At 35.3% G+C, this 27,851-nt stretch overlaps 1 protein-coding gene across 4 annotated transcripts in view; it reads left to right on the forward strand.

The window, feature by feature from the left end:
• Positions 1 to 559: 559 nt before the first annotated feature.
• The window catches only part of cacna2d1a (calcium channel, voltage-dependent, alpha 2/delta subunit 1a), a 69,728-nt gene continuing 42,436 nt past the window's right edge, over positions 560 to 27,851 (forward strand). For 3 of the 4 annotated variants that reach the window (XM_026209654.1, XM_026209657.1, XM_026209656.1), the window contains exons 1-3: positions 560 to 943; positions 19,463 to 19,544; positions 20,945 to 21,061. In XM_026209654.1, coding sequence (XP_026065439.1) covers positions 837 to 943; positions 19,463 to 19,544; positions 20,945 to 21,061 — 306 coding nt within the window. In that variant the 5' untranslated portion in view covers positions 560 to 836. The remainder of the gene's footprint in view (positions 944 to 19,462; positions 19,545 to 20,944; positions 21,062 to 27,851) is intronic. The other variant, XM_026209655.1, reaches the window with a different exon arrangement.

The following is a 27,851-nucleotide window of genomic DNA, read 5'->3' on the forward strand; positions in this document are numbered from 1 at the left end:
TTTGCAAAATTTTCAATTTAAGGTTTTAATTATACATTTTTTACTTAAAACTACAATAGGCTGCTTAATGGCAGGTTCAGTTGTGACTATCATTGTCACAAAATGTCAACTTAATTTCAACACTATCTTTATTTTTTGGAGTAACAATAGCATAATTATATAATAATAGTTTTTATTTTATTTTCAACTAAAACTTTACTTGCATGTTGTATTCCTATAGAAATTTGATTTTTTTCTATAATCTACCTTGAGAAATATTCACTTTTCACTACAATAAATCCAAAATTGCATAATAAAGTATGCTAAAATGTCTATCTATCTATCTATCTATCTATCTATCTATCTATCTATCTATCTATCTATCTATCTATCTATCTATCTATCTATCTATCTATCTATCTATCTATCTATCTATCTGATGAAACTCTATAACTTTCTTGTCATTCAAAGATATGAGTTCTGATGCCTGGCAGGGCGCATCAGCTGTGCGGCGCGCGCTCCTTGTATGGAGCGACACGCGTGATGATGATCGCGCGCAGATGGGTGGGGGGGCGTGTGGAAACTGATCCGCCACAGCGCGCACAGTCTAAAACAGACTCGTTAACGTACTGGAAAACCGGAGAGACACGGAGACGCCCCACACCGGACTCCCCCTGCCAGTCTCCACATCTCTGGAGAAACATCTGAACTAATTCAACAGGGCAAAGGCAGAAGTAGCTGGAGGGACCAAAAGCATCTGTGATTTGTTTGTGGAAGTAGCGGCGCTCATGGCGGAAGCTCGGCTGCTCTAAGAGGGTCACTTCAGTGGATTTTAGTGGGAGAAACTCGTCTGTTGGATGTCAGTCAGAAGAATAATGGATGCGCTCAGATTGTCCGCTGCTCTTCTTCTACTTCTGTCTTTATTCAGCCATGGAAGTGCTATACAGTTTCCCGACTCCCATCTGTAAGTAGACAGAACAAAACTTATTATTGTTATGATTCCTGGGTTGTTGCACTTCTTGCTGTCGAAAATGATTGTTGACGATAATTTTAAAAGTTTTTGTATTCCAAGAGCGGAAGATAGAGAAGTTTAAGGACGCGTTTACACAGGGGGCGTTTCGCGTTCCGTGTGCGCTATTTTTGATACAGTTGCTGGTATAATGTAGATACACATGCGTCAGACGGAAATATTTGGCCGTTGCGTCGCGTTTCCGAGGCGGCGTGTTCAGTTAAAGGGATAGTTCATAAAATAAATAAATAAGTAACAAATCTGTGAAATGTAATCATTATGCATGTCGTTCGGTATTTTCATTATGGGACAAAAACATACATTTTGTAGAATATCTTCACCATAGAGTGACACTGAATGGTGACTGAAGATTTCAAGCCTCAAAATAGAACACAAAATGCCCATAGAAGTAGCATGAAAGTGGTTCATATGATTCGTTTACTACATTTCAAGGAGAAAATGTGTGATGAACATATGTCATTTTATTTGTTTCTTTTATGGAAACTCTTTCTTTTGGCATGTTCCGTGACATCCTATTACTGAATGAATTCACTTCAACTCACCAAAATAAAATATTCTTGATAATGCATTTTTATTAAAAACTTTTTATTTTAAAATATAATAGTATTATCATACTTAATTATTTTGTTCATTATTTTATTATGTGAACGCTATGAGCAGTCTGAGCACCAAACCAAACCTCCAGGTGCTGAAAAACTTTATATATATATATATATATATATATATATATATATATATATATATATATTTATTTATTTATTAGAGACTTGTAATTTGCACTTATACATTGCTGCTCTTTTGTTAGTTTTGACTGCTTTTATTGTACTCATTTGTAAGTCTCTTTGAAAAGTATCCCATATATATATATATATATATATATATATATATATATAAATATATTTTTCTGCCTGGACTGGATCACCGGAAAAATGCTGTGAAACATATAAATGGGATATTTTGATAAATATCTCTGTGTCCATAAGATGGAAGTCAAAGTTTTTTTTTTTTTTTTTTTTTTGAAGAACTGCATAAGGTAGACAGTCATAGTTTAAAAAGGCATGAGGGTAATAAAGTGATGGCAGAAATTGTGAGCTGTCCCTTTAAATCTTTAATTTAAATTATAAACTATAAACCTAAAGTGTAGTCTCTTAACAAATGAATTTTGTGTGTGTCTTCTAACACCAGCAAGGCTGCTAGTACCAGACAAGCCAGCCCTCTACATTTCGAGTAAATCACTTGCATGCAACTAAATCTTCACTCTGGGCGACTAAATGATTTCTAATATTAGCCAAAGGCTATTTAATTCTCTGATTTTACTCGTCAGTGTGTGAGTTGGATGCTAAGTCTAAGTTTAGCACAGATATAGTTTCACTCGCCGAACTCTGACTGAGTGCATCAGAGTTTCTCTCTCCATCAAGCGATCTGTGCTATTTTACAGTTCATCTGAATGGATGTGCAATGCTCTAGTATTTAACATAAACTGTATAAAAACATGGACATAGTGTCCGTGACATCACGCGTAGATTTCGGAAGAGTGTTTTTGAAGCTCAAAGTGGGCGAAATGGGCAGTCACCATCTTGGCAGCGCATCACCTCGTGTCACTCCAGGATAATCGAAAATGGGCAAAGAGGCGGGAGCTGATTGCTGAAACCACACCCACCTAGCTTGACCGTGGTGACAGCAAACAGCAATCCACCTGTCACTCAAGTAACCACGCCCTTAATTATGCAGAACTTTAATATAATTTAAATGGACGAGTTATATATAAAAAAAAAATCATCCCCCTCACAGTTGTATGAAGGGCAAAATTAGCTATATAGACCAAAACCACTTTTTTTCTGCTGTAAAGTTGGATATTTTAACATGGAGAGCCTGGGACTGAGCCAGCCTCTAGTGGCCATTCGATGAATTGCAGTTTTAGTCACTTCTGTGTTGGTTTCACAAGAGAGACCAGAAGGTTGCCGCTCAGTATTTAACGTACCGTAAACTCTAGTGTGAAGGCGCACAACTCGCCGTCACTTTGTTTCACACACGCAGAGAGAGAGAGAGAGAGAGAGAGATAGAGAGAATTGACACATTACATATAAACAATATTCTTTGTTGTATTTTCCTGTCAAAATACCTGTGTTCCTTTGGAATTATTCAGCTTCTAAGAACTGCCGTTTTTTTTTTTTAAGTAGGCGGAACTAATGCGCAAGCAGCAATATCATTGGCTGGTGCTCACCTAATATCATCCGTTTTGATTTCAGCAAATCAGTTTGAGGGAACGCACATAACCTGCATTTTACATTGTTCTTATTAGTAAAATTCGAATCATTATTATCTTATCAGTATTGTTGTTGGTATTTGCAATTATAATTTTTTTTAACAGAAACACTGAATGACAAAAAAGCACCACCTCCAGTCCGAAGTTCAGTTAAAATGACTAATATGCATTCATACATGGTTTTCAAGTTTAAATTCTAATTTCTAAGTTCTATCATTAAATAATATTGATTATCATATTATAATGCTTGACTGACTGATGTTAAGAGTGTAATTTCAGATATAAAAAACGTGTCATTTTACAAACATGTATATATATATATAAAGTAATATGTGAGTAAACTAAAAAATGTACTAGCCAATGGCGATTCAATTGCCAATGTGTCCATAGAGGTTTCCAAGTGGTTTTAAAACCTGATGTGCCACCTGTGTCCTGCGAGTTATTTATAGTTGAGCAGAGCCTATCACCTGTTTATTTTATTTTAAATGCAAGCACGTGAAACCTTGTCTTTTTTACTGTATAATGACCATAAGATTACCTTTAGATGCTGTACTTGTCCGCTCTCTTACGAGTGTATGAGTTGCTCAAAGACCATGCTTTCGGTCCTGTGCCCTCATTTGCTGGTATTACAGTTGTTGGGATTTAGAGTGTTTCACAACATCTTCAAACTGATATAATCCCTCTCTATGACAGATCGGACACAAGAACAGCTCAAGGCGTAGAAGCACTCATCTGTCAAATGCATGCAATCAGATTGCACTCTTTGCTTGAAAGATTGTTTGGGGTTGAGACAGAATTCGGTAATATGCATATCACAGTCTCATGTCCTTAGGCCTGTGTCTGATCTGTGTTGTGAGCATGTATGTATATGTGTACGTGTAACTAACAAGTTAAAGTTGACATAAAATCAAAATCCAGTTTATTTACTTACCCAATGCATGTTCCTGGTCTCATTAAGAATGATTTGTTGGTTTATGCTGTTATAAATTGACAAAATAGTCATCTTCATAGTCTTTTGTCAAAATTTAGTAACTTGTTTTCTTTCTAAAATGACTTTCCTTTTCAGCTGACATCACAAATTCTGGTGCATTTTATCATATTTCACTGAGAAATGTCACATTAGTAATATCTTTTTCTGTACTGTGGTTCCCCTTCCCTTCTTTCTTGTCATTCTGAGCCCCTTTTCCTCTTGATCTGCGAGTCTGCCTTTGTTTGCACAAACCCTAACCTCCTAGAGCAGAGCCTGTCTGCTTCAGATCCCAGTCTTTTTTAGCTGAGAACTTAAAAAATAAAGTAAACAGTTTGCATGTTGACTGAACTGAAGCACCATCATTTACAGTACCGTTCCAACATTTGAGGTCGGTAAGTTTTTGAAAGTAGTCTTTTATGCTTATTAAGGATGCATTTATTTGATCAAAATATTTAAAAAACTACACTGTTGCAAAATATTCTAATTTAAAATAACTGTTTTATATTTGTATATATTTTCAAATGCGTTTTTTCCCCCTCTGATAGCAAAGCTGAATATTCATTAGCCATATCTCCAGTCTTCATTGTCACATGATCCTTCAGAAATAAATCTAATGCTGACGTTTTGGTAAAGATATGCTTCTTATTATTGTCAATGTAAAAAAGGGAAAAAAAGTGCTGCTTATTGTTTTTGTGGAAAATTAGATTTTTTTCAAGATTCTTAAACGAGTATAAAGTTCAAAATCATTTTTAATAGTCTTTTGCAACACTGTCTTTGCTAACACTTTTGATCAATTTAATGCATCCTTGCCAAATAAAAATAATAATAATGAAACCAAATGTTCAAACTGTGGTGTACATGGACAGCAAAATGATTATTAAAACTGATCATTTTGAGTAGATGACTAAGTCTAAAAGTGATACAAATGGACACAATAACATTTAAATAGTGCATGCTGGGAAGAAGATGTTTGGGACTGTACAAAACCATTTTGGAGCTTTTGATCTGGAGCCTCATGTTTCAGGTTTCTGTGCCTCTGGGATGATAGTACTGGATCAGTTAGCCTCTCTTCATCTTTGAATCGCTCTTCTACAACATTTACGTCAGAGTTCTCGCCATGTTGCACTTTGACTACAAGCATAATCAAATTTCATGCTTAAGCTGTTCGATACGTGGGCCTTTCCTGTTTCTAGCCTTATTCACGGAGTGAAGATTCAGAATGAGCATTATTTGCCCTTTGGAAATCACCCTGTACACAGTATTTGTGGCGTGGGTTTAACTCTGAACTACGGCTCCAGAGTTTTAGGTCTTTACAGAAAGAAAGGTTTTGCTAATACACTACATGTTTGTGCTGTGCTTATGTGTTTTGTGGCAGTTTTTTAACTCCTTAGTTCAGCAGGGAGCCTTTTTGTAGCTATTTGCTGAGTCCTTTGAAAACAGATGGGAGCTATTTTTGTCACTCAAACACTCAGGCAAAGTTAAAGCTCAGTCAGATTCAGGGTGAACGGCAGAGGACCAGAATCTCTCCCTGTGTCTTCTCAATTAATATTCTTGTGCAAACTGCATAGGGGCCAGCATTTTACTGCTTTTTGAAGTGTATTCTTCCTTTCCACACAAATAGATTTACCTAGATATCTCAATGAAAACATTCCACTGTTCTCTTCCATTTCATTCATTTATATAAATCTAATTATGAATAACTAACCCTTTTTTGGGAGGAAATTATATTTGTATTTATTTAATTAAAATACACTTGATCTCAGTCATATCTGACAGAAAGTTTTTAGGGAAGCTGGGAAATTGTTCCTCTTCCCCTGCTCCTCTGACCTGTGGCCTTCCACAAGGCTCTATTTTGGCTCCCTCTCTATTCTCTTTGTACATGGTGCCTCTGGGCTCTATTCTACGAAAACATGGTGTGTCTTTTCATTTTTTACGCAGATGACCCTCAAATATCCAATGTGATCACTTCTCTTCTCCAATGTTTAGAGGAGGTTAAATTATGGCTAGCCCAAACGAGGACAAGACCGAGGTAATTGTTTTCAGGCTAAATGAGAACTCTCAGTGTATAAGCCCTGAGCTAGAAAGTTTATCCAATTTTAGATCCTCATGGCTGCAGAACCTAGGTATTATTATTGACCAGCATTTAAAATCTGATAGACATGTGTCCAGTTTAGTTTATTGTCTAAAATAAAAAAATGTCTCACTCCAAAAACTCTAGAAATGGCTGTTCATGCGTTTGTTACACTGCGTCTAGATTACTGCAATTCTTTATATTGCGGTCTATCTAAATCTCAAATTGCTTGACTTCAGCTTGTTCAAAATGCTGACAGACTTCTTTTAAAGCGTCGTAAGCATGAACACATTACTCCAATTCTTAGAATAGAATTAAAATTCTCCTCTTAAATTTTTAAATGGGTGGTTAAAATTTTTTCTCTGGTCTATTTTCAGTGTATGTGTAATATTCTTGCTGTTCTGTAAAACACTTTGGTCAGTCTGGGGGCTGTTGTAAATGCACTATACAAATAAAACTGAAATTGAATTGAAATTATATTTATATATGTATTATTTTTTTGCAATATGGTATTTATTTATTCACTATGTCAATAGATATTAATTAAATATGATATAATGATGGATCTCATGATTTCTATATTTAATGAAGCTGTAAAAAACATTTATTTATTTATTTTGTCTGTCAATAGATATGGATTAAATATAAAATGATGATTGATCTCATGATTTCTGAATTCTTGTAATGAAGCCATAAAATCTCATTCATTCATTTTTATTTTTATTTTTACTTATCATGATTTCGAAATTGAATGAAACTGTAATTGTGTGTAAAATCAAATTTGATAAAAAAATAAAGAAACACTATTTATTTATTTTTTCTTAAGGATGCTAAAGGGAGTTTCAGAAAGATTTAGACCGGTTTAGACAAACTTGTCCCCAGAGTACAGCTAAAGTAAACCCACACAGCGGCAGTCTTCCTGTTCCCATGCCCACATATATTATGCTGAGTCTAATTTTGTTTTCATGGTCATTTGACTCTCATAAATTGTATTATTTCATAGGATTTTAGTAGTACCACAAAATGTTGAATCTATTAAATAATGCTTACAACTCTTTCTTTAAAACATTAAGTTCTTTTTTCAGCTCTGAAACATCAGGCCACTTGGAGGACTTTTCCCCCTATCTTCCAATCTTCTTTAGTCTAACTGGAGACTTTGTGAATTGCTTACAGCTGGGGCAAATGTCAGCCACATTCTGTGGAAGTAGCACATCTGCTTTCCACCCGTAGTATTATAATGAATGTACAGTGCAGAACTCCACAGTTGAAGAATACAGTACAGTAAGTGTGCTGCTGTTTCTAAGAGTGTTAATGGAAACTTGTCTGTGGGCTCATATCCCAGAATCCTTCGTCATGTGTGCTAAAGAGGGAATCCATTATATTCAAAATAACTGATCAATGGTTTATTCAGCTTTTCCAGTGTCTGGCTTTTAAAACAGGCAGTAAGATTGTGTATTGATTTCCTACTGCTCACAATTACCCCATGATTTACTCACCTTCAAGCCATTCTAGGTGTATATGCCTTTCATCTTTCAGATGAATAAAATTGGAGTAATATTCAACAATGTCCTGGCTCTTCCAAGCTGTATAATGGCAGTAAATGGGTGATATTCAGTAGTCCAATGGAAGTCCAATAAACTGCATCCATCCATCATAAAAAGTGCTCCACACAGCTCCAGGGTTTATAAAGGCCTTCTGAAGCGAATCTATGCATTTTTGTAAAAAAAATAAATAAATTATGTTAAAAACTTTATAAGCCATAATCTGTAATTTCCACTTAATGTCATAGACATTCACGAGAGGGTGGCATTTCAGCAGATAACATTGGTGAAACTCAGTGGTTCCCAAACTTTTTCAACTCGCGGCCCACACAGCCAAACACATATGTTTGTGCGGCCCCCTGCAAAAATTTTTACTGACCCCGCTATAGTTGGGTCAATAACTTAGCAATCAGAAGCTAGATTGTTAACTGTCTCTATTGAATAAACTAGGGTTATGCGATATGAAAAAAAAAAAACCTATCGCGATTTTTTTGATCAATTTCGAGATTTCGATTTTAATCACAATTTTGACACACACGGATATGCTTTACAGTCATAAATGCATTCAGGATGATATAGCACTTCAACTTCTACTCAAGTCACTTTTTTGATAGAGCACTTGTACTTTTACTCAAGTATGGGTATCTAGTACTTTGTACATCTCTGTTTATCAAAAAGTTGTGAGGTCTCTAGAATAGACATAAGATAAAATAATCACTACAGTAAACGTGTAACAAAATATTTAGACATAGCTTTTTTTTCTATTTTGCCATGCATTGTTCATAGAGCTCATTAATTGTAGCGCATTGAAATAGATTTGTTATACATTATACAGGTTCACACATACATCGCAGTGCTTATACAGTATGTGTACGCGGTTCAGAAGCAGCAGCGAGAGTGCGTTATTGTAATGAGCACATTAAAATAATGCGCAAGCGCGAATCTCTCTGCTCCCATGCCGATTTCCAAAACGAGACGTGCTTGCTCAAATACATGCTGCTCTCGCCCGGAGAGAATGTGCGCACTTAAAACGTGTCTCCTCTCCCTTAAACTGCCTCCTGTGCACTCACAACTCTCTCTATGCTCATGTGCTAGATATTATTTTTGCACGTTTTTATTTCTAGCCTTTTACCGAGTGCAGTGTTAACGCTCTGATCCGTTAACATGGGCTCGGAAAAAAAGCGCATCACAGACAGTGTGTGAACCTGGAGTTACGTAGACATTTGCCAAGTCTGTTCTGTTCTCGCACTAGGTGCATTGCATTCTGATTGGATCACTGGATAGCATACTGCGGGTGGTCATGGCCGCAGAAAATCGTGATATAAAGCCATTTAGAAATCACGCATGCTCAAATTGTGACTTTATAACGATTTCTATCTATATATGAACTGGCAATGAACAGAAAATATCCTGGGAAAACCAGATCCAGGCAGAACTCGGCAGTACGTATATGAAATGATGTTATTATTTTATGACTTTGACACTTTTTAAATATATTAACCATATTATTATTTATTTTAATAGTAATAGGCGGCTCACCTGCAATACCACCGCGACCCACTTGGGGCCCACAGGTCGTAAACCACTGGAGTAACATAAGCTCCGGTGAGAATATTCTTGTGTCCGTCAACTTTCACCAGAGATTACGCTATGGCTATGTCCTACTGGAATGCTACTCTCTCATGAACGTGCATACGGCAGTCAGTAGAAACTAGAGATTAAGGTTTATGAAGTTTTAAATATGGATATTTTTCTTACAAAGATGCGTCATGTGGAGCACTTTTTAAGATGGATGGATGCAGTTTATTGGACCTCTGTTGGACTAATTATGATTAATACCCATTCACTACCATTATAAAGCTTGGAAGAGCCAGGACTTTTTACATATAACTCCGACTGGATTCGTCTGAAAGAAGAAAGTCATATGCACCTAGAAAGCCTTGAGGGTGAGTAAATCATGGGGTAATTGTCATTTTTGGGTGAACTGTCCCTTTGAAATCAAATATGACAGTGAATACTTTTACGTTGTTGCAAAAAAGTTTCTTAAAATAATTAGAAATGTTTCTTGAGCATGAAATCAACATATTAGAATGATTCGTGAAGGATCATTTGACACTGAAAACTACAGTAATGCCATTACAGGAATAAATCACATTTAAAAATATATTAAAATATAAAACAGTTACTTCAAATTATATTTCATTATATTACTGTTCTACAGCATTTTTATCAAAAATTTAAATGTTATATATAATGTTAAAGCAATTTTACTACAAATACCATGGTTAGACTACGGCTAGTGTAGCAAAAGGTTTTATTTGTAGTAAAACCTTGGTTAATTTTCGTTAGGAAGGTGGACAGGTTGATATCAATTTGACATTTCCTCTCACAGGCCAATTTCACTATTTATGACACTGACGCAGGATAAGCTGAACAAAGTCCATAATGAAGAGTGGAGGAGAGATGTGTGTGTCAGTTAAACAATTGGAGGCATACAGTGGTTGAAGAGGAAACAAGTATATTTAGGATGAAAATAGCTCAAGAAATTAAAGTTGAAAGGAAATAAAATAAAAAAGATGACCTGAAATCGTTGAATTCCCGAAAAGCATTTTTGGACTTTCAGGTTGATTTAATGTGTTATTGAATCAGGAGTAAAAGTATTTGTCAATGTGTGTTGTCATGGATACTGTTTAGGGTTGTGGTTAAGTTTAGTTAAGGTTAGAATACGATATGTTAACATAGCATTGGTGAACCTGAGATACTCTTGGCTCAACAGACATGTGCATCTGGATGTCTGTTTCTAAGACATGTGCTATAGTGAGACAGACAGATGTCCTTACCATGAGTGAAGGAAGGAGAAAAAGAGGGACAGAAAGGAGGAGAGATATATTTGTGGAGACAGCCTCGGTTGCCAGAGGAGATTACTAATGTGTAAAGAAACCCTACACTCTCCTTGATGGACTCACTCACGCACATACACAATCTCACCCCGCTGTGGTAGAATGCACAAAAGGCATATTTAGATTCGGCCTCGCATTTTGCAATTCCTTCTGACATAAATCAGTTTTAATCCATAATATCAATATATGCACCTAAGGGAAGCTCAGATTATACAAACTCAAGAAACACAGGCATATAAAAAAATATTACATCCACAAAATACATGTAATTGTAGTTGCATTCCTTCCTTCCTAGGGATATAACGATTCACTCAACTCACGATTCGATTCATGATTTTCGTAGTTTAAATTTTTTTTAACAAAATGAGATTTAAGAGAAATTATGAATTAAATGTGTCCTTTTATTATTGCGTGGACAAAATTTTGCACGTTTCTCAGTGCAATTGAAATAACACTATAATAATATACTAATATAATACTTGCATATCATTGCTCTTTTGTTGGTTTTGATTGCTTCTATTTTCCTCATCTGTAAGTCGCTTTAGATAAAAGCATCTGCTAAATGACAAAATGTAAATATATAATGTAAATGTAAATAACAAAACTATATTTACATTTTAAAACAAGTCCCAAATAAAATAAATAGCACAAATAAAATTAATCTCTTCATGTAAACAAAATAAGGCTTTGTCTGTGCTCTTTCCATTTAAAATTAGAGGCAACCACTGTATTTTAAGCATGATCCAAACAAAGATGCTGCATACATGCAACATGAGCAGTTTGTAAACAAAATTAGATTGTATAATTTTAGAAATTAAGTAAAAACAGAATAGTTTGACCAGTTTTGGGAAACTATACAAAAAAAATATCTCTGCATGAAACTGAGCTCAACGAGATGCAGATTCACTCTCTGCCAGCAGGTGGCGCTTAAAGCGTTTCCTTGGTTTCCGCTGTAAACAAAGCAGTTCTGCACTTACTGTATGAGCTTTAAGTAAGGGATAATGTACACCTAGTCTGTTGTTATCTCAGAATAAAGCCTGACAGGGTGATAAGGACCCTAGTTATTACACGGCTACTTGCCACTTAAGTAAATAATTAGACACAAAATATTGATTTGAGTTGAAATATTTGAACGCAAAGCTTCTGTGAACACAGCAGTTGCAAGCAAGCAGCAAGTTCAAACTAGACGGACATTAAAGGGAAACCACTTGTTACACAACATTTCACCACATACTGTAAATAATTAAGGCAATAAAAGATTTAAGATAAAAATATTTTAAAATCTTACCAGTTTGTTAGTTATCGTATAATCAATTGCAGCGTACAAAACAGTTAATTGTTACATCCCTATTCCTTCCCCTTTCCACAAAATCTGACCTTGAAGGGATTGTTCATCCAAAAATGAAACTGATGTCATTAATTACTCGTAAAAAAAAAATAAAAATCTTCAAAACACATTGAATTTTTTATGAAACCAAAGAGATTTCTGTCCTCCCAGTAAAAATCAATTCCACTTAAACTTATAAGCTTCAAAAAGTTCAAAAATGCATTATGAGCTGGGGGTGTAAATGTTTAGAAAAGGATAACGATTTTTTTTTTTCATTTAGTACTGCCCTTCAGAATCTACAGGAGATATGTACAGTACATGTTTCCAAGAAGACACACACACACGAAAGTTAGATGTGTTCAATGAATATATGAAAGAGTATAATTGTTTGTGTGGTGTTAGCTAATGTTCGCAAAGACTTGGGTTTACATACTTTTTCTTGGCACTATATCTCTTGGTGTGCATAATTAGTGCCTGAAAGGACAGCAATGCGGGCTGGCTCCATTTCAACAGTTTCTAATAATACAGTCAGTATTAAGAGAACATCCCTGGTCATTCACAATGTCACTGTGACTTTGTCTGGCTCCAGCCCCTCCCACCTTGGCACAGCGGGACCGAGAGCCACGTAAGTCATGCTGATGGTACTGTGCTGAATATAGCAGGCCAACAGAATTTAGGTTGCAGGTGGGTCACCGCGACAGCCCCACTAAACATTCTCCAGTGTTCTTTTATCTTGGGTGTCATCGCTGGTTAACAGAGCATGCGAATGCAACACACTTGGTTACCTCAGATCAATGTGAGTTCCTAAGAACATGCATTTTGCACAGTCCTATAATAGTCCATCTCAAATCAGTTGCTGGTAAAGAATGAGTTAATTTGAAATATTCATATGCCGCTTTAATTACACTTTTGAAAATTTTGATAATGCAAAAGTAATCCATTTTTGTCATTGCGATTTTTCAGAGGGTTTACCTGACTCTTTTTCTCTCTCTTTCACACATTTCTCACATACACACTGAGATGTATCTTACTGAGTGTGAGAATCTTCACCACTCAATGGTAGGGACAAAAAAGGAGGGAATATTCTAAGAATGAACCCGCGGATGCTTTTAGCATTGTTTAGATGTACAGGCAGTCTGCATTATTTTAGTACCTGATATATTAAGAATATTTCAAAATCGGAATTTGCATGATCCTGGGTGCAAGATTGCAGTAGAACAGGTGTTTCCAAACTGGGGTACAGCAACTGCCAAGGGATCCCACGGGATCTGTTGAAAAGTTCATATGTGTGTGTGTGTGTGTGTGTATGTATGAATGTATGTATATTCTGATTTTGATATTACTGTTTCATTAATTAATTTTCATCAATTACAATTATTTAATATCTAATTCATGTCTGTTGATTCACAAAGTTTAATAAATAAATACCTAAACATGTAAATAAATAACAATTAATTATGTATGGAATTTGTATAGAATATATATATATATATATATATATATATATATATATATATATATATATGTAGGTGTGTGTATATATATATATATATATATATATGTATATATATATATTATATATATATGTGTGTGTGTGTGTGTGTGTGTGTGTATATGTGTGTAACAAATTATAAAAAAATATTACATTTGTTAGTTTCTCTAAATTCAGAAATCATTAGATTATTCAGTTGAGTTAATAATAAAGTAAATCAATAATAGATCAATTAAAATGAATTTACAATTTACTGAATTTGATATTACTCTTTCAACGAAATCAGAAACATTAATCACATTTTTTTAAATAATTTATATTGACATTCAGGGTTTGTTAAATATAAAGCTAATAAATTAATATAAATTAAAATAAAACAAATTTGTTGAAATGTATTGAATTTGTTAGTATTTTTTCAATAAACTAAATCCAGAAATCTTGAGATTAATAACAATTATTTAATATTTAATTTATATTGTCAACCATTTTTTAAGTTTCTCTTCAGGTTTACGTAGGCTTAATATTTTCCGGATAATATTTTGAATGTAATATTTTTATTTTTCACTGTATAAATGCGTCTTTATAATGTCACTTAATCCAAGATGCAGATATAATATAAATCTTAAATGAACTCAATTTGACCGTAAAGTATAATGTCTACTGATCATTGTCTCTATGTGATCTCACCAGAGACAACAGAGTACTTGTAGTCATCTGCCTTGGTTTTACTTTTTTATTTACAAATTTCACCCTCTGAAAGAACAAGATAGATTGAGAGTGAGACTGGCAGAAATGAAGCTGAGAAATTACTAAACAGATGAAGTGAGAGAGACAGCAGAGGAAGGTGGCTTGTTTATTTCTGCTTTCTTGTGTCAGATGTGATACTAGTTTTCCCCCAGAGATATAATTAAATCCCACCCTATTCTTCTGTGCTGTACTTACATTCTGCCTGTATTAATTATACAACTGAATGACATTTGATCGAAGGGTCAAATAAATCCTTAATGGTCACTTATACTTATGGCCTGATGAAAATATGGATTTTATTTGGTTCTATGAACTATGCAGTATGTTGCAGCGTATATTGCATGCCCATTTTTGCATCCATGGCTGTCTGAGAGTTCTGAAAGCCTAAATCTGACGTGCTATAGTCTGAATTGAGCTCAGTTTTAGTCACTGACATACTGTACACACATGTTGCTTGTTGTCAGCTGTTTCTGGTGTTTTCACCTGGATCCCAGGAGCATGCGTTTGTAGGTGTGAAGACTGTATAGAAACGTTTTTGTTTGGTATGGACTGTTTTGACACCTGTAGATCCCCTGAATATGTGAATATTCACATATCTGATTTAATGAGCTCAGGTGTGGCTATACTCTCAAAGGAAGAGCACCAAATCAAAGTGAAAACCCCCCCAAAAGTAAAACTTATACATTTAGTATGTTGAAGATGTTAGTTAAATGCAGTACTAATTATTGGATATTAATAATATGTTACAAAATAGTAAGATGTCAAAACAGTATTAAGAATCAAGTGTATGTAAACTTTTAAACTGGGTCATTTTTATAAATTCAATTGTTATTTCCTCTTGTGGACTCGAATATGTAAATGTCTTTCATGTGAAATTCAGGTCAGTACTAAACATATTAAACTACTCTTATTTTGGTAAAATGAACATTTTGCAGTGTGTTACTGTGATAAGTTGCAACTTTTGCAGTAAGTTTGTGAAATGTTATTCTTGCTAGATATTCCACGGTCAACGGTAATAATTGTTACTGGAAAGTGGAAGCATTTAGGAACAGCAGACCATGTAAAGTCACATAGTGGGTTCATCAAGTTGCATGGTGCGCAAAAATCTCCAACACTCATAATATATATATATATATATATATATATATATATATATATATATATATATATATATATATATATATATATATATATAGGTGCATGGGGACGACAATTGTCTATGTGTTTTTGTAGAAATGGGAGAACTACAGCTTGAGGTCAAGATCCAGTGATGTAAACCTGACTCATACACTCTATTTGAGGGCTTTCATTTTTTCCCCTCATTGGATGGATACATATGTTTCATGTTTTGAGCCCATTGATTGGTCATGCATCTTATCTCATAGGATGTTTGCTTTGCTTATAGTTTGTTCCCAGTGTGCATTTCGCTGTGATTGGCTTTTGTCATGTTCCTGTATTTTTGTCCCACCTGAAGATTTTAACCACCCACATGGTTCCGGACAGCTGGTCAAACGATGATCTTATCTCAATATTCCAATCACTGCTCCAAGTTTCCGTCCCTCTTTTTTTCACCACATCCATTTTCACCCAAGCTGTAGCACTATACTTGGCAAGTATGTGCTCTGTTTTTATGGCTACTGTGGTGGTTATGATCATACTGCTGTTGTAATCTCATAAAGAGAGTTTCAATTGAATCTCATCAGCTAAACTAAAAGGGGCTGGCAGCGTTTTCTATTGTTGAATGACATTCTACATTCTGGCACTCTTGATCATTAACAATGATTAGTTTCGATGATTCATCTCACCAGAAGGGATCAGAGAGAGGAATTGTTTTAGCAAGTTCTTTTGTTTGTTTTTTCTTGTGCATAAATATTCTGTTTTCATTTATCATTTTTTATTTGTTATTCAAACTTTAAAACACATATATAATTATTTATATAATTATATATTTAATTTATTTACTTATTTACTCACTGAAGAAGCACCCTAAGTGGTTTAACGTTAACTTGTGCAGTGACTCAACAATCGTAGTAGTTGTTAACCTAAACCCAATGGTAAACCACTTATTTTAGCTAGCTTGTGATGCACATCAGTTGAGAAATACTGTGCCATCATGTTCTCTTGCTCTCCTGACAGTCCAATATCTAATCGCTATACATGCACAAATTTCCCTTCAAGAATGGAAAATAAAAATGGATGTCAATGAACTTTGCTGTAAAAAAGCTAGCACAAACTGGAAGAGTAAGGGCAATTTGTGTGTGAAAGAAGAGTGTGTGAGTGATGTATATCCTGGCATTCAGAGCTAAATATAAAACCTTTCCACACGTGGTCCCTCATCTCGGATTACAGAGGGTTTTTATTGTTTTTATTTTAAGAAAATTCATCCCCCTCCAGCAAGAGTGAATTTTCTGCAGCCCTTGTTTTGTGAGTGTGCACTTGTGTGTGTTTTATGCTCAGGGTCAGCTCACATACGTGGCTTTGAGTCACACTGATAAGATTCATAGTGGTGGTGACAGGGTAAGGACCTCAGTACGGATTCACTTACACGACACCCATATACCTCTCTCTCCCACACTCATTCTGCTTTGCTTTAACGTGCTCCTATACTATTACTGTATATTGCCTTAGACGGAGGTGCAGTGCATGTTGTCTGCTCAACAGTTTTAGATTGATGTTGAGTATTTAAAACAGCAGCGTGCTGGTCAGCAATGGGCTAATCTGAGACTGTGGGCGGGGCTAAAACATTTATAATCATTGATCTTATATGTAGCCCCCTTCATGTCATAACAAATTAAACATGACATCCTTTAATGATAGGTCAGCCTAAAATACAATTTCTGTCATTTACTCTCCATCTTGATGTTCCAGATCCATATACTATATATCCACTATATATATATATATATATATATATATATATATATATATATATATATATATATATATATATATATATATATATATATATATATATATATATATATATATATATATATATATATATATATATATATGTATATATATATATATGTATATATATATATATATATATATATATATATATATATATATATATGTATATATATATATATATATATATATATATATATATATATATATATATATATATATATATATATATATATATATATATATATGTATATATATATATATATATATATATATATATATATATATATATATATATGTATATATATATATCCACTTGAACATGCTCCAAAACTGACATAAAACAGCACCATTAAAGGCAGTCAATATGACTTGTGCGGCTTAAATAAGTGTTCCAGTATGTCTCAAGAAGTTTTTATTTTTCCTTCCATAAATGAATTAAATGCTGCATGCATTGCAAAACTTTAATATTTTCCTTAGGTTATTTTTATTTTGTTTTGTTTTCCAAGTTAATGGGAGGCCAATTGAAGATATGAAGTCGTTTTCTGAGAAATTTGTGTGGGAAAAGAAAAATTGTTTTCTCTTTGAATTGAGTAGATTTTTCTGCACCCATTACTATATATATATATATATATATATATATATATATATATATATATATATATATATATATATATATATATTAGGGGTGTAACGATACGCGTATTCGTATTGAACCGTTCGGTACGACGCTTTCGGTTCGGTACGCGGTACGCATTATGTATACCGAACGGTTCTTTGGAGTAATTAATTATATTTGAAAAAAAAAAAAAAAAAAGAGAGAGATAGAAATATAATGATATGCGTTCAACAAGGTAGCCCAATAACCCAAACAACGTAACAGGCAACGCCCCTGACACTCCCGAAGAAGAAAAAAACACCATCTTATATGTTTATGTTAGGCTACTCAGCAGGCGCTCGCTCACTCAGTACACGCTGAAGGCTCGTTGCAAAATAGCCAATGCGTTTAACAGACTAGAAATGAGAAGATCCTCCAATAACCAACAGGTCTGGTGTTTGGGTGCACTTTGGATTCCCTTTAAGCTATAATGCCATATAATACACCAGCGGGATTACAAAAAAAAAAAAAAAAAAAAAAAAAAACACCAGCGGGAATATCTGGGATATATGCGTCAGTACTATCTGGGAAAAGACGAAAAAAGGGAGAAACATGCACGCAGCAAACTATCCCTGCAGCATTTAGACACTATAGCTTACAGGGAATCCAACCCAAACACCAGACCTGTTGGTTATTTTAGGATCTTATATTTCTGGTCTGTTAAATGCATTAGACATTTTGCAACGAGCCTTCAGCGCGTGCTGAGTGAGCGAGCGCCTTAGGGGTCGTTCACATATCGCTCCTAAAAACGCGTGGAAAACGCTAAGCACGTCTTTCTCCTCCTTTCCAAAGCGCTCGGGCAGAAGCGCTCATGAGGCGTCTGTCTTTGCTAAGCAACAATGACGTGCTCTCTCCATGAGACGCGGAAATTTCAGCGAAGGATAAATGGATTTGCAGCTCTAAAAATCGCTTGCAGTAGCTCTGCTACTAAATTTATTTCAAAATTGCAATCCATATACAACTATGATCAGCTGTTCCTTCATCTTGGCTGAGCTCTCAACCTTGTTACGGGAAAGGATGAAGCTGATTGGTTGGTTCTTGTCACATGACCCGCGGTGCGCTTGCAGCATTCTGAAAAGTTGAGATGTTTTTACATTTTGCTTTATCTAAAACGTATCGAACCGAACCGAACCGTGACATCAGTGTATCGTATCGAACCGAACCGTGAATTTTGTGAACCGTTACACCCCTAATATATATATATATATATATATATATAATCAATCCATCCAAAATTTGACTAAAAGTTTTGTTTTTCATATTGCTAAGAGGACCAGCAGCCACACGCTCCAAAGATATCCACATTTAATTTAGGGATTCACTCTTGAAATTGCAATGATTGACATTGTGTTAACGTTGTAATAACATGTCAGGAGGGTATAGGGCCACACTGAACCCCTCTTTGGCTCTGCCGCTATATCTCCTTGCGATTTGAACAGATAAACACACAAAATGATCTTAAAACACATGGCTGGTAGTTTTTGCTCTGGTCTCAAAGAAGTACTGAAAGTGTTCTTTAAGAAGGGTAAGATCAGTGATTAATAACTAAATCTGGTTCTATGTGTTTACAGGACCCGGAAATGGGCGATGCAGATGCAGGAGGAGCTAGTTCAGTTGATAGATGCTGAGACCGGTAGACAAAAGCTCCAAGAAGTAAGACCACACATTTGTTTTTCAGCACGCTAAACAGATGTTATGCAGCTATGAATATTTCATATACTGCTATAAAAACAAATACAAATTCGAGTCACATTAGCTTGGTAGTTAGCATATATTGTACAGAGTGTTACAGTGGCCAGCCACATTTTAATCAGCTTTGGTTCCGGATTTTAGTTTTCCTCATTACTTTCAAAGCATTATATGTCATGAACCAAACCAGCCAGCTACGATTTAAATCATAACTTTTAATTAAAAAAATTGAAAATTGGACAAAAATGCAAAGATACAAGTGGTTTAACAGCTTTAATAAATGAAAAAATATTCACAAAAAGCAGTGTGAATGACATAATTGAATTAAAAATTATGGAGAAATATACAACTACACAAATATGTACAAACAAACACAAATATATACAATAATTTAAGTTTCAGAGCATAGGGAGATTACTTCATTTAAAGTGCTTCATGGGAGTGGGTGGGTACAAAATAATTTTTACTTTTACACAATTTTTTTTTGCTGTTCTCTGAATTGTGGACCTTTTCTGATTTGATGGGTAATGTAGTTTTTCACCAGGAATTTCATTGTAAAACACGATTATTTAAAAATGAAGTTGAAATAATGCAGGCTGATGGCTTCCTCAGAAACATATACCTTTGATGATCAAAATCCAAGCTTATAGTAGATGCTGTCTTAGTTTTAGAAGTTCTTACTTCCCTGCAGAAAAGGAATGGGACTTTCTAGCGCAGAAGTTCTAGAGTTCTCTTTTCAGGGATGAAGGAGAGTCGTGACATGAAGGTGAATAAATGATTACAGAATTTTCATTTTGAGTGAACTAAAACAACTTCAAAAGGAGCAAAACTGCTTCAGCATCTCTATCAGCCATTCTCAACAAAAACCATTCTGGACGTGTTTGTGTCCAAGGCCGCTGAGCAAAGACTATTTAGTGTGTGAGAAAGTCAAAGAATTTCATCAGCCCACAATTCCTGCTTCCAGCTGTTATACTTGATGGCCATCTTTAATGGTACATGTAGTCAACTTATGGGGGTCATGAGGACCAGTGTTTTTTTATTATTATTATTTTTTTGGTCCAAAGATTGTTCTGTCATATATGAGTGAACGGCACAAATGATCAGATATAATCAACGGTAAAACTTTAGTATAGGGACCAATTTTTACATTCGACTAAATAGATTTGCAGGTATGTTTTTAATGAATGCAATGCTGTTTGTCAAGGCTGTGACACTAGAAGACTGCTTTTAATTATTATTATTATTTTGAGCTGCTCATAAGAAATGGCTTTTTAGACAAATCCCAGCAAGCAAACCTGAAACCTTAAACCACTCTTTCTTTCTCTCTCTCTCTCTCTCTCTCTCTCTCTCTCTCTCCCTCTCAGATTTTCCTCCAGTCTCAAAGATACTATGACGTGAAGCAAAACAACCCTGTACAGCTGGTGTCAAAAGCTGCACTTGAAATCAAGAACCTTCTTGCTAACCGTTCCAAAGCTCTAACGGTAAGTAATGAGCATTATGCCACATATCATCATATAATAATCCAAAACCTAGCTATAGCACCTTAAAGGATTTTTTGAGATTTTTACACATTGCAACTGAATATATATGTTTGATTTGATTTGATAACCTGTGTTATAACCATGCAAAACAATGAAGTTTGCATTATAATCATGGATATTTCCCATTGAGGTGTATTCCATGTGTTTCAGGTGCTCAGAATAGCACACTTAAATACTAGTTTTTCTATTTCATCTGCATTTTCTGTATACATGAAATACCCAGATGTTCTACTACATTTGCAAAAATGAGCAGCATAAAACCAAAACGCTCCACATGTATCAACTGTATCCCAAAATGGAGTGCATGTTTTAAGTTAATACATGTATTTTCTAAAAAAGACACTTTTTTTAAAATATATATTTTTAAGTTAAGTAGGCAGTACATGGTGTAGGCACAGTGTAGTATATACCAGTAGTATATAAGCATTTTCCAAACATACCCATTGTTTTTCTCTGCTCGGTTCAAACCCCTTCCAATCCTACTGTATGTTGTTAGTAAATTAGATCTTCGACCTGCATCGATCTAGTTCTGATAAAACCGGCTCCAGATTGTTGGCAGTGCTCAAGCTGAAAGTTAATTAGTCTGTCGACACGCTCTGTCCTTTTGATTTTCTCTCTTGATAAACCTTACTCTGTGTGCCCTAAAAAATACATTTCAAGAGCATTCCCCATTAATGTATGAATAGGTATCATTAGAAATCATTATTCTGGCTCATTTTCCATGATAGTGGAGAAATATCACATGTTGTGTGTGCTTAAAGGGAAAGTTCACCCAAAAATGAAAATTATGTCATTAATGACTCTCATGTCGTTCCAATCCCGTGAGACCTATGTTCATCTTTGGAACACAGTTTAAGATATTTTAGATTTAGTCCAAGAGCTTTCTGTCCCTCCATTGAAACTGTGTGTACGGTCTACCGTCCATTGTCCAGAAAGGTAATAAAAACATCATCAAAGTAGTCCATGTGACATCAGAGGGTCAGTTAGAATTTGTTGAAGCATCGAAAATACATTTTGGTCCAAAAATAACAAAAAATACAACTTTATTCAGCATTGTCTTCTCTTCCGGGTCTGTTGTGAGCGCGTTCAAGTGTAGTGATATCCAGTTCACGAACAAATCATTTGATTTAACCGGTTCTTCTTGAACCAGTTCACCAAATCGAACTGAATCGTTTCAAACGGTTTCACCTCTCCATTAATCCACAAATGACTTACAATGTGAACTTTTTAACGTGGTTGACACTCCCTCCGAGTTAAAATAAACCAATATCCTGGAATATGAATTATTGTGTAGAGAACTGAAGATGAACTGAGCCAGATAACAAACGATAGACTGACTCGTTCTCGAGTCAAGAACTGTTTCCGTTCGGACGCATCCAAATCGAGAACCGAGGAGCTGATTATACACATATGTGATTCAGCGTGAAGCAGATCGACACACAGAGCGTCTGAACTGAACTGATTCTTTTGGTGATTGATTCTGAACTGATTCTGTGCTAGTGTTATGAGCGCGGGTAAACCGAAGGCTTGAATCAAGGGCAATCATCGCCAAAGACAGCATTACGTAGAGCACAAAAGAACCGGTGAACCGTTTTCTTCAACCGGTTTAATGAATCGAACGGTCCGAAAGAACTGATTCACGGAAAAAAAACGAACTTCCCATCACTACTGGTGATCCGAAAACCGATGCAACCGGTTCTTGACTCGAGAACGAGTCAGTCTTTTGTTCGTTATCTGGCTCGGCTCGCTGTTCATCACAGCAGTTCAGTCAATGTACTGTTTGAGTGCATGATATTGGTTTGTTTTAACTCGGAGGGAGTGTCAGCCACATTAAAAAAGTTAACAGCTTAAGTCATTTGTGGATTAATGCGTATTGGAGATGCGAACCGTTTCAAACGATTCAGTTCGATTTGGTGAACTGGTTCAAAAAGATCCGGTTACATCGAATGATTTGTTCGCGAACCGGATATCCCAACACTTGAACGCGCTCACAACAGACCCGGAAGAGAAGACAATGCTGAATTTTTGCTATTTTTGGACCAAAATGTATTTTCGATGCTTCAAAATATTCTAACTGACCCTCTGATGTCACATGGACTACTTTGAAGATATTTAAATTTCCATTCTGGACATGGACAGTAGACCGTACACACAGTTTCAATGAGGGACTGAGAGCTCTCAGACTAAATTTAAATTATCTTAAACTGTGTTCCAAAGATACACGGAGGTCTTACGAGTTTGGAACGACATGAGGGTGAGTCATTAATGACTTAATTTTCACTTTTGGGTGAACTTTCCCTTTAAGCAGGGTCAGTCAGTGTTATAAAACTCTTGCCCCTGAAGTGCAGGCTATGTGTATGGCAGACTGTGCGGAGCTGCTTTTATTGGTCAGCATTAAACGCATCGCTGACAGCTCATCCTGATGACTAAATGAAAGTATTGACCTTTCATTCTTTCTTTCTCTCTCCCTCTCCCTCTCTCTCACGCTCTCCTCTGTCATGTTTAATTGGTCTGAATCAAGTGCTCTTGTTTTAATGGATATGGAAGCCTCATATGTGCCTCATATGATGGAAATAACTGCTCTTAGGTCATTGGATCTGTAATAGCTGGCTGTGGTGTGAGGACATCTTGGCTCTATGCTTCTCTGTCCACTTGTGTGTGTGTGTGTGTGTGTGTGTGTGTATTTTTGGCAGGTTGTCTCTATCTCCAGTCACAATACCCAGACTGGAAACTGTCCTCATCTCACCCCATTAAAAATATTCTTTATATGGTGTTTTCCCCCAGCCGTCCACCAAACAAGCGCATACTTGCTTGTGTTCTTTTTAAAAAAATCACATTTAGAACAAAAAAAAAAGATTTCAGTGAATCACTGGAGTTTCTTGCGCATCCTGCCTATAATTAGAAGATTCACAAGTACATCAAATTTGGCAACTCTGGTGAATCAAGAAGAAAATGCAGTTAAATTCAACTAATTTAGATTTTTAGTTAAGCACTTAAGCATAATTGTTTAAAATGCTTTTTTTTTTTTTTTGTAGAGTATATTGATTTTATAGTTTTATTACAATAACTGTTTTAAAATGTCATTTTTTTCTTGTTATCGCAAAGTTTTTTGGTGAAATAGTGAATTTATTTTTGTGGAAATACATTTTAAAGGATACTTTCTATAATGAGGAAAACAGACTCTTTACTTTAATATTTTGTCATCCTTTGTGGTCTATATATGGGAACTGAAGAGGAAAGTTGGTTCAGAATAAGACGTTCAGAAACGTAATCTTAGCAATTCACTTGCACTCTTTTAGCAGGCGTTTAACCTTTTAAATCCTACAGCTCAGGAATATTATTTATGGTGTTGCTCATTCTCCAGTTAATAGCATAACAGGGTGTGTGAATCATTTGCCAAGGACAGTGTAAGAGTAGATCTAGACGTGTCTGATAAATCGAGCCTTCACACTTCTCTTCATGACACGACATATGACGCTTTTATAACAGCTGTTTGCTGACTCTACCTTGCTTTATTTACAGTAAACAGGCAGTCTTTGTTATTGTGGCACCATCAATATCAGATTAACCTGCATCTAACGTGTGCGGATAATCACATTGTCTCCAAACTCGTCAAAGCAAGTACTTTTCTAGAGAACCCTTATTCCACTACAGGAAGTCAGCTGTCACTATAAAGATGAGCATATCTTGCCGATCGTGTAGTGCTGTTCACGTTCCTGTTGTTCTTTCCTGAGTGACCCCTCGGGTGCAGGATGACCGGATCACGTCTTGTTCTAATCAATATCTGTTGGATGGGTCCTGACTGATCTCGCAGCCTAACGTGACTGTGGGCCGGTGTGGTTGGATTAGACTGATTGATTGATTGATTGATTGATCGGCAGCTCAGTTAAGTTGATCAGTGGGTGTCATTAATTTGGAGCCATCCATCAGCAGCTGTCTGTGCGGTCGATGCGAGTTAACGGAGGCTGCTTGATGTACGACTGGGATGCTGTGTTGTCTAACAGGAAACTCCTGGCTGCTGATGGAGACAGTGTTTTCCTGAACGTCAATCAAATCACGTAAACAGCAAATATGTCTCACTCATACCCCTCTCTCTCTCTCTCTCTCTCTCTCTCTCTCTTGACTTTATTCCAATTACCGCAATTCAGCTCACCAACATGAACCCTTCCTTGTCAATCTCTGTTTCTTTCTGCTCTCTATCTCTCTCCAGCTGTTTTTCTTGGCATTGCTTTTTTTGATCCTACTGACCTCCCTTTAGTTTCAGCAATTTTAAAGAGTAATATTAATCAACATAAAAAGGATCTATCATCAAATGTCTGTACATTTTGACCTTAAAATAGCCATTTTGGACTGCATTTGTTAATCTCAAGCATTCAATCTTGTTACCAAAGCTATTATCAAAAAAAGGCCTTTTATTTAAAAGAAATCTAGGTTTTTCAGTAAATTCAAACCTACAACTAAATTTTCAACCCTGTTTGTTTGTTTTTATTTATTTGTTTATTTAGTTTCATTTCTGTAAATTCTAATCTATTTTATTTTCGATGTTTATTGCAAAATCACATAAATCGTGTCTTAGATGTCTCAGATTTTGGTTACAAGATTAAATATTGCCAACCCCTTATAAAACATAATATAAACTAATATAAACTGATTATAAACATCTAATAAAATATTTATTTCATTTTCTTGAGTTTGAGGTTAACATTTTTTTTAATTACTTTCAGTGCCCCTTACAAAATAATGGTTTTTACTTGGGAATTACCAGTAAATTTCATAAATAATTACAAAGAAACTGTGAGCAACACAAAACCATCCTCCAATCATTTTTGTTTTATTTCCAACTTTGAAAAGTCTTTTTTTTTTATGTTTTTACTGTGTATGAAATAATATTGAATAAAAACATTTTTAAGAGCTATTTCGTACCATATTCATGACAAGTTTCATGCATGCACATGAAATCAAATGCAGTAACTAAAACCTAGTTAGTTACCTCATGATCTATTTCTTACATAACTCAACAGTGTACATACAGCATATAGGCAGCGACTATACACAAATAACAAACCGGAGAATCAGTTTACACTGGTTTCCAGTGGAGTATGAAGTTTGAGTATTGCTAAATTAAACCAACAAAAATTCACTTATCATAAAATCACAAGATTTGAGCATAATAAGTTTTAGTTTTATCTGTTTTAGATTATTTTAATTACTTAATTGTTACATAAAAATTGTGTATTTTTACTCAACACCTCCTGTATGACAGGTAAGTGTCTATTATGCATTAAAGTTCAGTCTAGATGCGCAGCTCAATTTGTTTTCGGAACAGATCCAGTGTGTTTATGTATGATAATTCAAAAGATCTGATTTTCTTTTTAGAAAGAAAGAAGTGCTTTGACAGTGATCTGAGAGCCCAACTGCTAAATGCTGCATCAAAAGGATAAAAAATTAAAAGCTGGACAGAGCGAGAGAGAGAAAGAGACGTTGCATCCATCAAAAGAGAAAGAACAGATGGAAAGGAAGGGTGTTTGTTTGCTCCCTCTTTGATATGGCAGATAAAACGGCACAAGCCACCGTTCTATGCGCTGATTCTTAGACAGCTAAATAGAGCTTCTGGAAACTAGATTGCAGACTCTCATGGGCCAATACTGTGTGTACACACCAAATTTATCTGCAGGAGCCTTTTCCCTCTTCTCTCCACACTCGTTTCTTATCCTGTCAGTCTTTCTCTCGATGATGTGCAGTGAAGGGCCAGAGAGTTTCAAGATAACATCAGTAAACAGAACTCTGGTTGTTTTGTGTGGTTTCAGTGATGTACAGTCCACTCCAGTACAGTTAGGTTGTTAACCTGCTTCTTACTCTTTCTAGTTGTTTACAGGTGCTGTACGATTGACACAGAGTTGTTGAGCTAGGGTTTTTTTCACCCGGCTGCTTCTCCTCAGACTTGATGCACACGCAGTTTGCCAGATTGATGACACAAATGGGAACGAGCGCACTTGACGATGAATGAAATGAAATACGCTGTGTTTTCCGCCAACTGGCAACAGGGGGTGCCGAAATACAATTGGGTAAACTGGCAGTGGGCGGATTTCACAATAACAAAGACATTCCAGCCCTGAACGCACTTTTTCAAAGGATTATAAAAGGATAATTATCAAAGGATAATAACTAGGGCTGCATGGTGTGTCGTTTAAGCATCAATATCGCGATGTACGAATCCATAATAGTCACATCGCAGGATGTGCGATGTAGGCTGTCATAGTTGATCCGTTAATAATAACTGACTGTAGAATTGCTAACTTAGTACATTTTATATTTATGTTTTATTTTTATTTAACTTAAGAGTAAAATAATAAAATGTGTGTGTGTGTGTGTGTGTGTGTGTGTGTTTGTGTGTGTGTGTATATATATATATATATATATATATATATATATATATATATATACACACACACACACACACACACGCGCGACTTACATTGCATTCAAACTAACAATTTTCTCCTAACATGTGTTCCCTGGGATTCAAATCCCTAACCTTGCGCTTGCTAATGCAATGCTCTGCCACTTGTAACAAACTTGTATTTTTTTTTTATTATGCATTATGTAACACTATACAAGATAAAGAAAAAAAAATAATAAAATTATAATTGAATTATTATTATTATTATTGTTACTATTTATTTTGCCTTACATTTGTTATTTGCAAATCATGTAGCATCTAATGTAATCT

This window comes from Carassius auratus, chromosome 29 (genome assembly GCF_003368295.1).
Source record: "Carassius auratus strain Wakin chromosome 29, ASM336829v1, whole genome shotgun sequence".
NCBI classification, from domain to species: Eukaryota; Metazoa; Chordata; class Actinopteri; order Cypriniformes; family Cyprinidae; genus Carassius; species Carassius auratus.